Genomic DNA, 15305 nt, shown 5'->3' with positions numbered 1-15305 from the left:
ACAACGTTCAATACAATAAACACGGTAAATATGAAAATGACACGATATCTAAATACGGTGAATGGTTCTTTTAGTTGAAACCCTGGGCTGCCAGCCACACTCACGTGGCACTTATGTGGCTGCTACGTGATGGGAATATGACCAGTCTTACAAATATAAATTTAATGGGCCTATTATGCAATTATCTTTTTTTAAGGGGCTAAAAGCAATAAAGCCCTAAATTTTAGTGACTTTCCGCGTGTGCCCGTCCAAGCGTTCCTTATCCTGACACCACGCTTCAGAGTCTCCAAATTTGAGCTGCTCCGAGAAGCAGTTTCAGCGCGAGAGCGCGATGTTGGGAATCGCGTTCCGGCCAACGCCGCACTCCCACCTCCGCCTCCCTTCTCAACAAGGTAAATTGAATTCTCGTCAACCCAAAATGTCTCAAAAACCCAAACAAATTAAATTAGTCTCCCATTCAATGTTGTGTCATAATTAACACTAGTTAAAATTGATCAAAAAATTTATATGACCAAGGCCATGTTTGGTTCAATGATTACATGAATTTCTTATTCGGCATATCTTTTCAGATACAACCGTTAAGTTTTTAATCAACTGTACTAGCTAGGTACGGGGCAATATTATTGAGACCTTCTAAGGAGGTAAAATTAAGCTCGTAGCTTGCAATCACAAACAAAAATATTGCGTGAGATATTACTGGAAACTTTATTGTTCTAACGTCCAAACGAGGCCTACGACGACTTTGGTTGGACGCATGAATATCTTATTCGGTATATATCTTTCTGATTTTCTCCAAAAACTTGTACGTTTCGTAGATGAGGAGCGTGATTAAATGTCTAAAATGTGATACTATATATATTCGGCTTTTAAGTCATTTTTAAGAATAAATCATCTCGTAAATAAAATATACTGTCCTACCGAATCGTAGATAATAAAACCTTTCAAAGAGAAAAGAAAAAAGAAAAGTGAAATTCCTTATTTACAATCACCTTAAAAAAAAATTCATAATACTGAATAAGTTATTCTCGGATAATTTGATCCGACATTCAAACAGGGCCTAAAAGGGAATGGCAAGGGACCAAGTATACTACTTTAGCAGTGCTTCAGCGTCCTGTTGTTTGAAACCCTGAGTTTAATCAGATATTCTTATCTAACTGATGTTATTTTTTTTTTTTTTTTTTTTAAATCTAGGATCAGATGATTTGATTGAAGTACAAAAAACCTAGTACAATAGACAGGTTCTTGAATAACCAAGATGAATTTATAGGGATCTTCAGCAAAGAAAACAAGTACATGTTAGAATTCACATCAGTAAGCTGAGTCACATCTTTAAAATGACTTTGCAGTAAAAGATGCTGCTATATATTCATTCATCAAACATGAAATTTTGACACTTAAACCATGCAGATACCTTTTCTATCTGTGGCAGTGACTTTTCCTGGTGGAACTTACTTAGTTCATCTTTACTCATTCAATCTCTTCTGTTTGTTTATCAGAGTGCTGTTTATTGAGGAAAACTAGAAGATATAGCTCTACATTATCAACAAGAATAAGGATTATTCGCTTTCGGAGTGACCGAGATTACGCAACAGGGCGCAGTGGTGGAAACAAACAACTTTACCTTGGGATAGACTTCGGAACATCTGGTGCTAGATATGCTCTTATAGATGAGCAAGGAACCATTCATTCCGAAAGAAAGAGAAACTATCCAAAAAGTTTGGTAAGTTTCCTTGTTTAGTGTATAGTTTTTGATATCTTTAAAGGTTTATATTTGTCAAATTAATTAACCTTACTATAACATTCTGTTTGATATATGCTTTGCATACTTTGGCCTTTTTAAATCAAATTCGATGAGTCAAAATTTGAATCTAAAGCATGGATCTTCTGGACCTTAAAAATATGAGTACTTGTAGACTCTTTTTTTTTTTTTATATACATATGATTTGAGAAAGCTTCTTGTGGACTTTCAGAAATCATTGATCTTCTAGACTAAATGCTTGTACTTCAAATAAGGTTTAAGTTTCTACTTCATGTCCCGCGTGTTAGCGTTGATAATGGATGTGTTAGTTCTCTTTTCCTATGCCACAGTGGACATTGGTTTCTGACTCCAAATTTGCATAAAATTAGCACCTAAATCATGGTTTTGGCTTCAATTCTAGTTTCGTGATGCGCATATTTTGTAGGAACCATTCTAGCGTTGAATTTTCGGCATTTGTCTTCTTGACGAACTTATATTGCCTGATTGTTCCGCTAGGCAGGTTGGCAACACCGTAAACTGGGCGACCTCTTGGAAAGAAACACTATTTTCACTTCTTGATGATATTCCGGCGAGTTATCGACCGTATATTGCTTCCATATCCATCGATGGGACTTCCGCAACAACCCTCATAATTGATAGGTGGATAACCAGATTTAAGGTTCCTTCTGTATCGTGAGCCTGTTTGGCTTAGCCTGTGCTTTTGCAAAGGTGCTGTTTGAATAGAGCTGTTCAAACAAGCAGTAGATACTTTTTCATAAAAACCTTCTCAACGGATTCTCGTTGCAGCAGAAGCAAATGCTTCAAGTCGGAAATTCTGCTTTTGGTAACACTTTTCTGATGAGATGTTCAAATTTCTTCAACTAGTAAAACAGGAGAGCTACTATCCGGACCTTTTCTCTACAATGAAAGCTTTCCCGATGCTCTACCGACCGTTACATCCATTGCTCCAGAGAACCACACTGTGTGCTCTGGGTCATCCACTTTATGCAAGCTTGTATCGTGGTGGAGTTCGAACAACTCGGACCAAGACCCGGCTTTACTGATGCATCAATCGGATTGGCTCTTATGGCTTTTACATGGAAAGTTCGGTGTTTCTGACTACAACAATGCCTTGAAGGTAGTTCTTTTCGCTTCATAACTTATCAGCACTTTGAACATGTATCTTTCACTTGTTTACTATTAGCTTTTTTTAGAATTTCGGACGAATGAAACCTATAGGACCAGAGATGTGTTTACCTATTTATATTATTCGTGCTTTATCACAGGTAGGATATGACCCAGAGACCGACTCCTATCCGAGCTGGTTGCTGTCTCAGCCATTTTCATATATGTTGCCTTCTGTTAAAGCACCTGGAACTCCTGTCGGTTCCGTAAAAGAAGACATTACATTGCAGTATGGTAATGCCTTCTTTCAGATTGAATTTCCATTTTCTGAAATCTTATTGCAGGGCAGAAGATAACTCCGTAGTTAAATAGTTATAAAGTTATCCTAGTCTTATATTTACAAATAAAGTTAGCAATTGCTCGAGGTTTCCTGATTTTTCAAGCCATTGGCTAATAATCTATGAGGTTTAGTGTCCAATTTCCGTAATAGATGGTATGCGGGGAATCTGTTCCGTCTACTGCAATCCATTTTATCTTTTTTTCGATTACGCATCATATTAAGTAGTTATTTGAAAGATGCATGTAGTATGCCGCAAATGGTCTTGAGTTTTCTGATCAGTGATTAGATCTCTGCCTATGCTTTCTTTCCTGTAACATGTCAGATGCGCATAAAAGAATTAAAACTAAATATTCAAACTTTCTGCTAGGGTTTCCGAAGGACTGTGCTGTCTGTACTGGAACAACTGATAGTATAGCAGCTTTCCTCGCAGCTCGCGCTACACAACCAGGAAAAGCTGTGAGTTTTCTTCATGTAACTCATTTACTTTATGAAGATAAACAAAGTTAAGGTTAATACAATATAGTCTCCCTAGTTTAAACAAAATGTCATTTACATCACTAGAGTTTCAATTGTAACAATTTATTAACTTTTTATGTCATTCCATTAATTTAACATTGCATTTTTCCATATTTTGCAACAATTGACTAATGGAGGAGATTGAAGACTAGATTGTTAACGAAATTTGGGGTGAAATTTCATGGACTAAATTTTTAACTAATCCCGCATGCTAGCTCTGTATATTTACTAGTATATTCTTGTTCAAGTTTCATTAGGTAACATCGTTGGGTTCGACGCTTGCGATCAAACTCCTAAGCACAACTCGTGTCGATGACGCAAGGTTCGGCGTGTACAGCCATCGTCTCGACGACGAGTGGCTCGTCGGCGGTGCCTCAAACACTGGAGGTGCTGTTCTGCGACAGCTTTTCACTGATGAACAATTGGAGGAATTGAGTAAGGAGATCGATCCTTCGGTACCGTCGCCTCTTGATTATTATCCCTTACCGAAAAAAGGCGAGAGGTTTCCCGTCTCTGACCCAGATATGATGCCCAGGTGCTCAATTTTCCATTACATGATAGCTAATAACTTCATACTCTGTCAGTAGATTTTTTAGTATATCAGAAATCACCTCGACGAAAAGTTATGATTACATAACCATATGACTACTTCTTTTCGTGCTCGCATGCTTATGAAGGTTACATCCACGACCCGAACGCGACGTAGAATACTTGCATGGAATTTTCGAATCCATCGCACGGATCGAGGTAAGTAACTATCCTCACCGAAAAGTTCATCATAACTACTACAATCCCAATTCTTCGGAGTTGCATTGGTATCTAGTGATACTTTGTTTTTCTGACAAGGCTGAGGGCTACAAGCTGCTGAAGGAGCTCGGGGCGACGGAGGTGGAGGAAGTGTTTACGGCGGGGGGTGGCGCGAAGAATCAGCAATGGATGAAGATAAGGGAGAGGGTGCTCGGCCTGCCCGTCAGTAAAGCGTGGCAGACGGAGGCTGCATTCGGAGCCGCGCTGCTCGCACTCAAGGGTGCATGTTTGCTAGATTCAAGATCTGTTTGATCATTTCTGGATCACATTTTCCTCAAACTTGGATAACATGAACAAATCTTTTTCAATTAGTTTTCCTTTTTCCTGTCACTTACAGAACTTCAAGTGATGTAAATTGGATGTTCTGTAATGGACAAAATGGAGAAATTTTCTTCTGATTGGTAGACTCTGTACAAAGTAGAGTCTATTTTATGTAAAAATGGACGGCGCGGTCATCCCGTGTGACATTTTATGGAAAAATTATGTCTCTGTAAATTTGGAGTTCGTGGTACGTTTTTTTTATTGTTATTATTTGGGTAGTTCTGCGAAAATTTTTATAGAAAATCTTGTTTGTGATTAGGAAACACAAATTTAGACATTCCTTAATGCCTTCTTAAATAATTTACAGCTAATTATTTTTTTTTTATTTTATTATCATATACTGATAATAGATAAAATAATTATAAGCAGGAAAGGAGGGTAGAGAGAAAATATCAGGAAATCTCCCTTCTACCATAACAAGATATGCATTTAATAACCAGAGTTGTACCATAACAAGATATGCATTTAATAATCTCCTTTCTCCTTCCTACCATAACAGGAAATATCCTTTTTTTTTTTTTTGGGCCGATACGCCCATAACGAGGCCCTCGCTGTCTCAACTTATTTCACCTAATTCATATTTTTAATGAATGAAGTGGGTAACATGCTATCTTTGTTTCAAAAAAATAATCAGAGTTGTATTTCAAATGTATTTAATATTTTATGGGCGATGAATTTTTTAAGGGTTTATATGTGAATAATTCCACGTCGGATAATTAAGCAGAGATTAAAAAATTAATATATATACTAGTGTAGGAACCCGCGCGATGCGGCGGACAAAAATTATAATAAATTATAAATTAAATATACAAATAAAATATAAAAATATAGTAAAAAATAATTAATATTTGATTGGTTAATAATATAAAAAATATATTAAAAAATTTTTTAGAATGAAAATATAATCCAGCGGAGAACAAAGAAAGAAAACAAAAAATAAACAATAAGAGAATAAAAATTGTTGATAGAAATTAAAAAAACATAATTTAATGCAAGAATAAAAGAGAAGAGAAAAAATAAAAATGTGATTTCGTTGGGATTGGTTTTATTACTTGACGAATTAACGTAAGAAGTATTTAGAAGGAAATTAACCCCACCTTAATTAAGAGAGAGAACGTGAGAAATATTTGAAAGGAAGCAATTCCATCCTAATTAAGAAGAGAGAATATAAGCTCCATGCCTCCACTAACATCCTAATTAAGAATAGAATGAATGTGAGCTCCATCCTAATTAAGAAGAGAGAATATGGGACTCCATGCCTACACTAACATCCTAATTAAGAAGAGAGAGAATGTGGGCTCTGCTAATTAAGAGAATAATTATATAGGTTTAGAGAGGGGAGGGGCCCACTTTTTTAATGAATTGCGGAGAGAGCTTGAAATCTATGGATTCATTATATTTTATTTTATAGACTAGTTGGCTTAAACCTAAGCCTTAAACTTTTAAGATTCATCCAACCCTTTTGGGTGTTTAATAATAATAAAAAAAAATAAACGAAGCGGGTAGCTCTCTCAAAAAAAAAATATTAAAATACTAAAAATCTTTCTATAAATATTTATTTTTTTATTTTTGTCTCCTCAAAAATATTTTCAGAAAGTTACAACGCTAATGGAGAACATAAAATAACCAAATTGCTCTTATTTGTTCTATAAGAAAAAAATATTTTTTTAATATATTTTTATTATTTCTAAGAATATTTTCGATATAAATTATAAAAAATGAACAAAATAATGACGAAACCTTAAGAGAGAGACCAGGGACGAAGCCAAAATTCAATCACAGGGGGGCCAAAATATGTACAAATAAAAAGTTTAGCAGATAAATAAAATTTTAACTACTCAAATTTTTAATAAAAAAATTTAGTGATTAGATAATTAATGTTAAAAAATATTAAATTTATTTCTTTAATTTATACTTGCTTAACTTCTAATTATTTTATTTGCATTATTTCATTCAAATAATTTAAGAATTTTACTAAATCTAATAGCAATTTAATTAGAATTTAAATTTTTAATTTTTTGTTAATAAAATAATAACAACCAATGACTAATATTTAACAGAGCTATTAAATTTAGCATACAATTTTATTTAGTTAAATAAATTAGCTCATCAAAATAATTGGAAAGTTAAGAATGTATAAATAAAATAATTAAAGTTGAAAGGACTTATTTCAAAATGCATTATAATTAAAAGGTTCTTAATATATTTTCACCTATAAAACACATAAGAAGAGAAAGAGAGCTCTATATTAGCACTAAAAACTTTTTACAAAATAGGCCGATATATTTTAAAAATTAACTGAAAATATATAAACTACCAAAGGACTATAAAGTAAATATTAAAAAGTTGAAGAGGGCCATAACTCCTTTGGGCTATATATGGGCTGTCCCTGTGCGTAAGCCTTGGAGTCTTAGCCCACAAGCCAACAATTCTTTTCAAAATTTTCACTTTGGTCCCCTAAATTTACAATATTTTAATTTTTTTAATAGCTTACTAGCGGATTGTTCTGTAATTTTAAAAATGTAGGGGGGAGGGACCATGACCATTGTCGGCCCCACATGGCTCCGTCCCTGAGAGAGACCACTTTCCTATTATTTTTATTATTATTTTTAAAAATATTTCGATATAAATCATTTTTCTTTGAATGTGGTTGGTAAGAGATACATATTTTTTTTTTTAAATTTTATGCACAAAATTATGTTGCGTGTAGGAAAATCTCGCCGTTTATTCGAGGCTGAATCAACCTTGACCGCTAGATTAGCCGATCATCCAACAATTCGGTCCACGCTGTTTTAGACACACGAGTTCAAACAAATAATAATAAAAATAAAAAATTAAAATTAAAATAAAAAAAAAAAAATCTGGCATGCAGAGCTGGAAGGAATGAGCTCTCCCGGAAAGAATGAGCCCTCGTTGATGACATGTGATGTACACAAATTTAAAAAGGAGTAATTAAGCTGCTAATAAAAGGATTAATTAGGTTGACTCCTTTGACCCGGTGTCAAACACCAACCGTGGTCACCGACCGTGCGCCACGCTTGATGATGATGTCGCCTCATCTCCACCGTCCGATCAAATCACAAAGCTACTCTCTTTCCCCGTAATCTCCCCCTCTGAACGAATCCAAACTCCAAAGTCCAAACCCAAACAAGAGGAGAGAGAGAGAGAGAGAGAGAGAGAGAGAGAGAGAGAGAGGGGGGGGAGAGAGAGAGGTGGCGATGCTCCTCTCCTTCCTCTCCCTTCTCCTCCTCCTCGCCTCGGCGGCGGCGGCGGTGGCGGAGGCGGAGGCGGAGGTGGAGGTGGAGGAGGAGATGGTGGTCTTCGTGCTCGCGGGGCAGTCGAACATGGCGGGGCGCGGCGGCGTCGTCGGCGACCGGTGGGACGGGGATGTCCCGCCGGAGTGCCGGCCGAGCCCCTCGATCCTGCGCCTCAGCGCCGCGCTCCGGTGGGAGGAGGCGCGGGAGCCGCTCCACGCCGACATCGACCGCGCCCGCCCCTGCGGCGTCGGCCCCGGCCTCCCCTTCGCCTCCGCGCTCCGCCGCTCCGCCGCCGCCACCGCCGCCGCCGAGGGGCCCGGGGCGGAGGCGATCGGGCTCGTGCCGTGCGCGGTGGGGGGGACGCGGATCGACGAGTGGGCGCGGGGGGCGCCGCTCTACGCGGCGATGGTGCGGCGCGCCAGGGCGGCGTTGGAGCGGGGAGAGGGGCGGAGGACGAGGAGGTTGGGGGCGGTGCTGTGGTATCAGGGGGAGAGCGACACGGTGGAGCGAAGCGACGCCGAATCGTACGGTGGGAAACTGGAGACGATGATCCTTGATCTACGGTCGGATCTGGGCTTGCCCGGGCTCCTCTTCATCCAGGTCCGTACATCTCGTGCACCTGCACGTGCAAATCATTCATCTTATGTCACACGTTTCATGAACCCTAATAAGTGTTTCTCTTTTCTTTTACGTAATTTAAAAGTTACGGTAATCTTATACGGTCGTTCGTTCATTTTATTGGCGTATAGCTTCGGAAATATGTATATTTTATATTTGAAATATTAAGTTTGTTACCAACGCCGCTCGGGTTGAGAGGTTGTTAGGAATTAGTGTATTCTTGTTTATGGACTATTCACAACTGCACTAACACCTCTTACAACTTTTCAATTTGAGCTGTACAGTGACAATTTGAATATCTTGGATAGAAAATGTAGAGATTTTTCAGAATATTACAAACCGTGAAGTGAACACCCCGATAGTGGGTTGGATGGTGAAGATTTAAGTGTGAGAATGTGCGTTTGGTACGGCGCAAAGTGTGTACAAACAAACCTGATGCAGCCAATAGTTGCTCGAGTTACTTGTTGCCATTTGCTTGCTATGAAATTGCTATGTGTTTGCCATATACTCTGTTATTTCACTTAGCTATATGTTTATAACTGCACGTCACTAGAACAAAACTTATTATATTTTGTTGTTTATTTTGGTGGTTGGGTTGGGTTGGGTTGGGTTGGGTTAAAACTTACTTTTGTGGCTGTATATCATTCGAAAGTGTAAAGAATAAGGGATAATTGCCTATATATACCCCTCGATACTTCTGAAATATCTTATTTGTCCCTACATTTTTTTATTTCAAATATACCTATCATATATTTTTCTGTTATTCAAAAATATTCCTGCTGTCAGTACCCGTTAAGTCATCTCAGGTTAAATTCGGATTAAACTTCTATCAAAGTTAAAAAAAAGAAGTGAAAATACCTCTTTTGTCCCTAACTTAAGAGCAAATAAGAAAAGTTGGTGATATAAAAGGGTATATTTGAAAGGGCAAAATAGCAATTTTATAAAGATAATGGTTGTTCCTAACAGTTCACTAATAGAATCTAACTTTAAGGGTATATTTGAAAGAACTTGGAAAGCTAAAAGGGTTTTTTTTTAATATGAGCCTTCTAAACGGAGTAAATAAGAAAGTCGGAAATTATTCAGGGATATATAAGCAATTGTCCCAAAGAATAAATGTAACGGTTGATATCCATGATATTTATAGATTTGTTTTTACGCATACTATTATTATATTTTGTAATATTTTAGTACCATTAAAATATCACCCTCGTTTGTGTTTTCTTAGATTATTTTTATATTGAATGTTTATTTATCTGTCGAGGGCTCTTATCCAAAAAAAAAAAAAATTCTTTACATGTGTGCTTGTAGTTATATTTTTTTTTCCGATAGATTGACTACTCGAAATTTCAGGAAATATTATTATTTATCATTATTATATTTATGTCACACCTGAGTTTGCTTCCATTCAATATCCCTGGTATTAGTGTAGATCGGCATGGTGACATAAACTAATTAGAATGTTGATTTTAGTCCAGTTTTCTCATTTGATATGAGTAAAGGATCATTTACAGTAACATGATGATTAATTATCTACAATTAATCACGCGTCGGAGGAAGAGGAGACAAAATGGTAATATAAATTATAACTGCCACGTGCCAGGCAGTCCCTAACAGACCTCAGGGATATTGGATGAAAAATTCACCTAGTGTTGCATCACAAAAATCAGGTATAATCAGTGCATGATAAACTATTTGCAATCAAATGGGGATAACAAGGTTATCATAATTCGTCAAAAGCTCAGTAGGTATTGGCACATTTGACCTCAAAAACTTTTTTCTTTTTGCATGGAACCGCTTATGCAAGGAGATATAATGTTCTTCATATCCCCATTTTAGGTTGCCATTGCATCAGGAGAAGGAAACTTCACAGAAATTGTAAGGAAAGCTCAGAAAGGGCTCAAACTTCCTAATGTTATATGTGTCGATGCGAAGGGATTGCCACTTGAAGGTGACCACCTCCACCTAACCACCCAAGCTCAAGTCCAGCTTGGTAAAATGTTGGCTCAATCCTATCTAACTTATGGTACATCTGCACATTAACTTTATTATGGTTCTTTGGTTGATTCTATTTCATATTGACACATTTGTGGTGAAATGTGAATTTAACATGTGTTTCAATTCTCAAAACAATAAAATCTGCTTTATCACTGCTGTAGCGCATTGTATTGTTAAAGCATATCATAATAAGATACTCTTTAATGCTTCAAATTCTTACATAGAGGAGCTTTTTTCTTAGAATAATTACTGAAATAGTATATAGTCAAATTAGAAACTATATATACCATTTATTGAGTTTGATGACCATAATTAAGCAGCTAATCTATCTGGAAAGTTTTGGGCAAGCTGTATTAGAGAAGTTGATCTTGATATTTTAATTTTGCAATCAATTCAGTTAGTCAAATTGTTCATCCGTTTGAAGTCAGTACTATGCTAACTTGGCTTGAGGTGTCATACTGACAAAGGTTGATTACGATTTCTAAGCATGATAATGACGGCCCATTTGGTTCGTGGTTTGTAGTATTCATTAATTTTCATATTTTCTATTAAAAATATTCAAATTTTTACCATTCAACTTAAAGTTGGATGGTTGTAAAAGGTGTTAGTGAAATTGTGAAATCATTGTAGATTTCTAGCTGGTATGAATACTAGATTATCACGGTTTAGGACATATTCTCATTCCCATTCCCATTCTTAATTGGAATCATTAGTAGTCCATTAATAAAAATATATTAGCCCCAAACAACCTCCGAACCCAAGTGACTTGATAAGTTAGTAACAAACTTGTCATTCCAAATATAAAATGTAAAACATCCCAGGAATATTATAAACCTTGAACCAAACAGCCTTGTAGTATTAATCCTACTTCTACCTTGTATAGAGATCTTTGCAGGCGTTGTACTTATAATAGTTAATCTAATTTTCCCAGGAAATGTTTTTAGTTTTGGACCTATAGTTTACCACTCCCTATTTCTGTAATAACCCGACCCGCTAGCAATAATAACTCGTTGGACCCAAACCACCGGCCCAAAATGTTTAAACCCAGTTATTATGTCTAGCCTAGTCAAGCTTATATACCCCCACATCTAGCCATAACTACCAAATGTGGGACTATTGGGGTGTCACAGACTCCCTCTGTTTAGGCCTTGACGTCCTTATCAGCCTTTAAACATACACACACAACCCAACATCACCAGGCGATGTGAGACTTGTTTCACTAGTCTTTGTCATTCTGACCCTGATTTAACCTGTCTATCACCGACCCCGGCTTAGTCTGTCATTCCGACCCTGGTTCAGCCAAGACTCATCTCACACTTCCAACTGGTGAACTGGCTCTGATACCAAATTTAACGATCCAGCCTGCTAGCAATAATAACTCGTTGGGTCAAAACCACCAGCCCAGAATGTTTAAGTCCAGTTATTATGTCTAGCCTAGTCAAGCTTATATACCCCTACATCTAGCCATAACTATCCAATCTGGGACTATTGGGGTGTCACAATTTCATGCAACAATTATTCACGTTTCATCTTCTTTATTTGCTGCTCTGCTTGCACTGCGGGAATCGCTGAGAATTTAGATCCTTGATAATTGTCCTTAATGAGGTATACAAGTGATACCTGACTATGATCAGTTCCTATACCATCATTCTTACCGGCCATTGTTTAGAGTCCCTATTTCACTTGAATTGCATGCTTAACCACATAGAAATAGTTGATCCTCAACTTACTGATTAACTTATGTTCAATTTTTAGTAAATATATGCTTTCTTGCTATGCTATCTACGTAAGTGCTTAAAAAGCCCAAAAACCATACGTATAAATGTTTTTTCAGAAATACAAACATTTTGTATATTGCAGTGTAAGCTAGTGCCTGGATTGGATGTTTAACTTGTAGTACCGATGCATCTTGATGAAACCTGCTGACAAAACTTCTTAATCTTTAGTTGGTTTCACTTATTATTATTATTATTATCTTTTAACTACTGTTCTAGAAAGTCTTAGCTTATCTCCCTGCTACTTTTCATGTGCATGGTATATAGGTACCAAAGCAATGTCCTTTTCGACGGGAAATAGAACAAAGGCAAAATTTCTGTGTGGGTTATTAGTTGCTGCCATTCTTTGTATTCTATGATTCCTTGTCTTTGAACAAAAATAGGAGCTTCACCACTTACGGTGTAGATACTTCTTTGTTGCAACTATATTACATGGAGTGAGGTCTCAAGAGGATGTTTGGACTGATAATAGAACCATGGAAGCATACTGGTTTTGATGGGTAAACTAAAGAAAATGCTGTTACAATCCTCACATTGGTTTAATACTCTTTTTTCTCCCCCTTTTAAACGTGAATAATTCGGAGTTGTGCATGCGAATAGCACTCTGTAGGTGTTCACATGTCATCATGAGGTTTAGGTTTCATTTACAGGTTTTTTTTTTTGAAAAATTCAAAGAAATTCACAATGGTGACCTGTGTGTAGCAATACTGCTGTACTTCATTCACTAAATATAATGAAATCGTACTTGACATTGCTTTATAATTAGCTACAGTATCCTTTTTCCCCTGTTCCTTTTTTTGCTTTTTTTATATTTATTTTTTAAAAATTTTTAAGGACACCATGTTGTGAGAAAGGAAATATGACAAAATTTTATATGCCTCCTTGTGTTACCACCGTTGTTGTTAAAGTGTAACACTTCCAACTACCTGTCGGCTATCGTTGTATTGCTGATTGTTCGGTAGGGCTTGTTCTCAGTGGTTCTTGTAATATCTGGTTCTAATGTCTCACACGGCAATTGCATGTTCAATATTCATTGCATCTGAGTTGAAACCATACCCAGATAGCCATGAAGTCGCATTTTTGCTTATTAAATCTTCATTAATGTTTTCTACACACCCATGTTTTTCGGGTGCTTTGATAGGCCTTACAGGTTTACATTGACTTGCTGATCTTTGACTCTGAAATGCATTTTTTGCTTCTTGATTGTTCGGCAAGAAAACTCACAATTTATTTCTAGACAAATTGCGTGATTTCCCATCATTTACAGTATTCTTGTAATACGCTTTCATTTGCCGAGTCTCAAGCCCAGAAGCCACAAAAGAACCTCATGTCTTCTGCCAATAGAAACAATGTACTGTACATCTATGTCTATTATCTGATTTGCATTCCCTACCTTAGACAATGAAATTTGCATTACTTCATTGCTTCTTAAGGTCTGTTGTAGAATTAGAAAACTTGTTATTAACCTCTCTTTAGTTCCATTTTATGTTTTGTGATTTCATCCGGCTTACGTCTCTCATTGCTAGATTAGGTGTACTGATTACTGAAGCAAAAGTCCCGTCGGTAGGCGATATTGTGTGGCCTACTAAGTGCTTCCATTTTAAACATGCATATTATGGTGCCTTTCTTTCTGTAGGATAAGTAGATTCAGAGGAAGATCAAGCTAATCTCATCGAATAGAAATGCACTTGTCATGTTAAAGGTTTTGGCTCCATGTGTGCGCGTGCGCGCATGTTCAGATCATTATGTAAATTGGTTATTTTTGCAACTTGAAGTACTAAAAAAGCAGTAAGCATACAGTACCCACATTTGTTGCTCTAACAATCTCTGCATCAATAATCTCCATGTTCACAAGAATCCCCCAGGAGGGGAACTGTGCCATTTCTCATTCTAATCTCCCCTTGTAGTCATAACTCATGTTTCATCACAATGTAATGCAGGATTAGTTATACAGCTTGTCCCCAAACCTTTTGACAACTTACAACTTGTCACCTTTTAATAAATTACAACTAATTGAGAATGTTACCTCTAGCATAGGTTTTATTAGCCATTCCATAATTTTAGCATTTTCTTATTAATGATGGTATTATGATTCATTAGATATGTTCAAAAATCTACTTGTCGAAGGGTTTATTTGTTTTACTGAAAATGGAGAGAAGTGAAGTGATTTTCAGTCATAAATACTAACTTTGGCTCTGGCCAGTAGCGAAATTAATTAATAAATAATTTACTATTGTAATTTTTTTTTTCATCCTTTTGCGTGTTAGTGTGGAAATGTTTACAAAAATAAACAGAGAGAATGAAAGGACTTCACTTTTGAAGGCATTAGCTTTCCATTAAATAAGTAGCGATGGAAAAATAATTTTTACCTAAACTTTAGTTTAACAAAAAATTATTTTCAATCTCAAAATCGGTTACCGGCTTACAGATAACATGTTGCATTTTATTTACTAGTTAACTTTTCCTCCTAAGACTAGTCATATATATATATATATATATATATATATATATATATATATATAATAATGCAAAGTAGAGGTCATCCATTACGTAAGATTGATCAATTTTTTTTAATAGAATATGTGAAGCACCGTAAGAACTATACAACGACAAAAAAAAAATTAAAAATTAAAAATTAAAAAATTAAAAGTTAAAAAAAATCAATCACACGTAAANAAAGAAGCTTAAGTAGATTTTCTTAGTTAAAAAAAATCAATCACACGTAAACACGCATACAATATAACAAAGTATGTTTAGTGCTTCATTAATTAGTAGAAAAAAATTTTTCACCTCAATATTTTTTTAACTAAGAA

The 15305-nt window shown here is 36.2% G+C and overlaps 2 protein-coding genes across 4 annotated transcripts; both read left to right on the top strand.

The window, feature by feature from the left end:
* On the top strand, positions 234 to 4930 carry LOC109715716 (xylulose kinase). 2 transcript variants are annotated; one of them, XM_020240847.1, is made up of 9 exons: positions 234 to 392; positions 1497 to 1720; positions 2259 to 2398; positions 2624 to 2876; positions 3025 to 3157; positions 3571 to 3659; positions 3977 to 4254; positions 4397 to 4466; positions 4566 to 4930. In XM_020240847.1, the coding sequence occupies exons 1-9, from the start codon at positions 332 to 334 to the stop codon at positions 4776 to 4778; spliced, it is 1461 nt and encodes a 486-aa protein (XP_020096436.1). In that variant the 5' UTR covers positions 234 to 331; the 3' UTR covers positions 4779 to 4930. The 2 variants fall into 2 exon arrangements, with proteins under 2 accessions (XP_020096436.1, XP_020096437.1); XM_020240848.1 differs by lacking the exon at positions 234 to 392 and having other exon boundaries at positions 1524 to 1720; positions 2255 to 2398.
* LOC109715881 (probable carbohydrate esterase At4g34215) lies at positions 8051 to 13257 on the top strand. Of its 2 annotated transcripts, none has more exons than XM_020241103.1 (3): positions 8051 to 8704; positions 10559 to 10712; positions 12760 to 13257. In XM_020241103.1, the coding sequence occupies exons 1-3, from the start codon at positions 8066 to 8068 to the stop codon at positions 12849 to 12851; spliced, it is 885 nt and encodes a 294-aa protein (XP_020096692.1). In that variant the 5' UTR covers positions 8051 to 8065; the 3' UTR covers positions 12852 to 13257. The 2 variants fall into 2 exon arrangements, with proteins under 2 accessions (XP_020096692.1, XP_020096691.1); XM_020241102.1 differs by having other exon boundaries at positions 10559 to 10745.

The sequence above is a fragment of the Ananas comosus genome, linkage group 9 (assembly GCF_001540865.1).
Source record: "Ananas comosus cultivar F153 linkage group 9, ASM154086v1, whole genome shotgun sequence".
NCBI lineage: Eukaryota > Viridiplantae > Streptophyta > Magnoliopsida > Poales > Bromeliaceae > Ananas > Ananas comosus.
The sequence above is the reverse complement of the archived record's forward strand: the minus strand, read 5'-3'. Positions and strand labels throughout refer to the sequence as shown.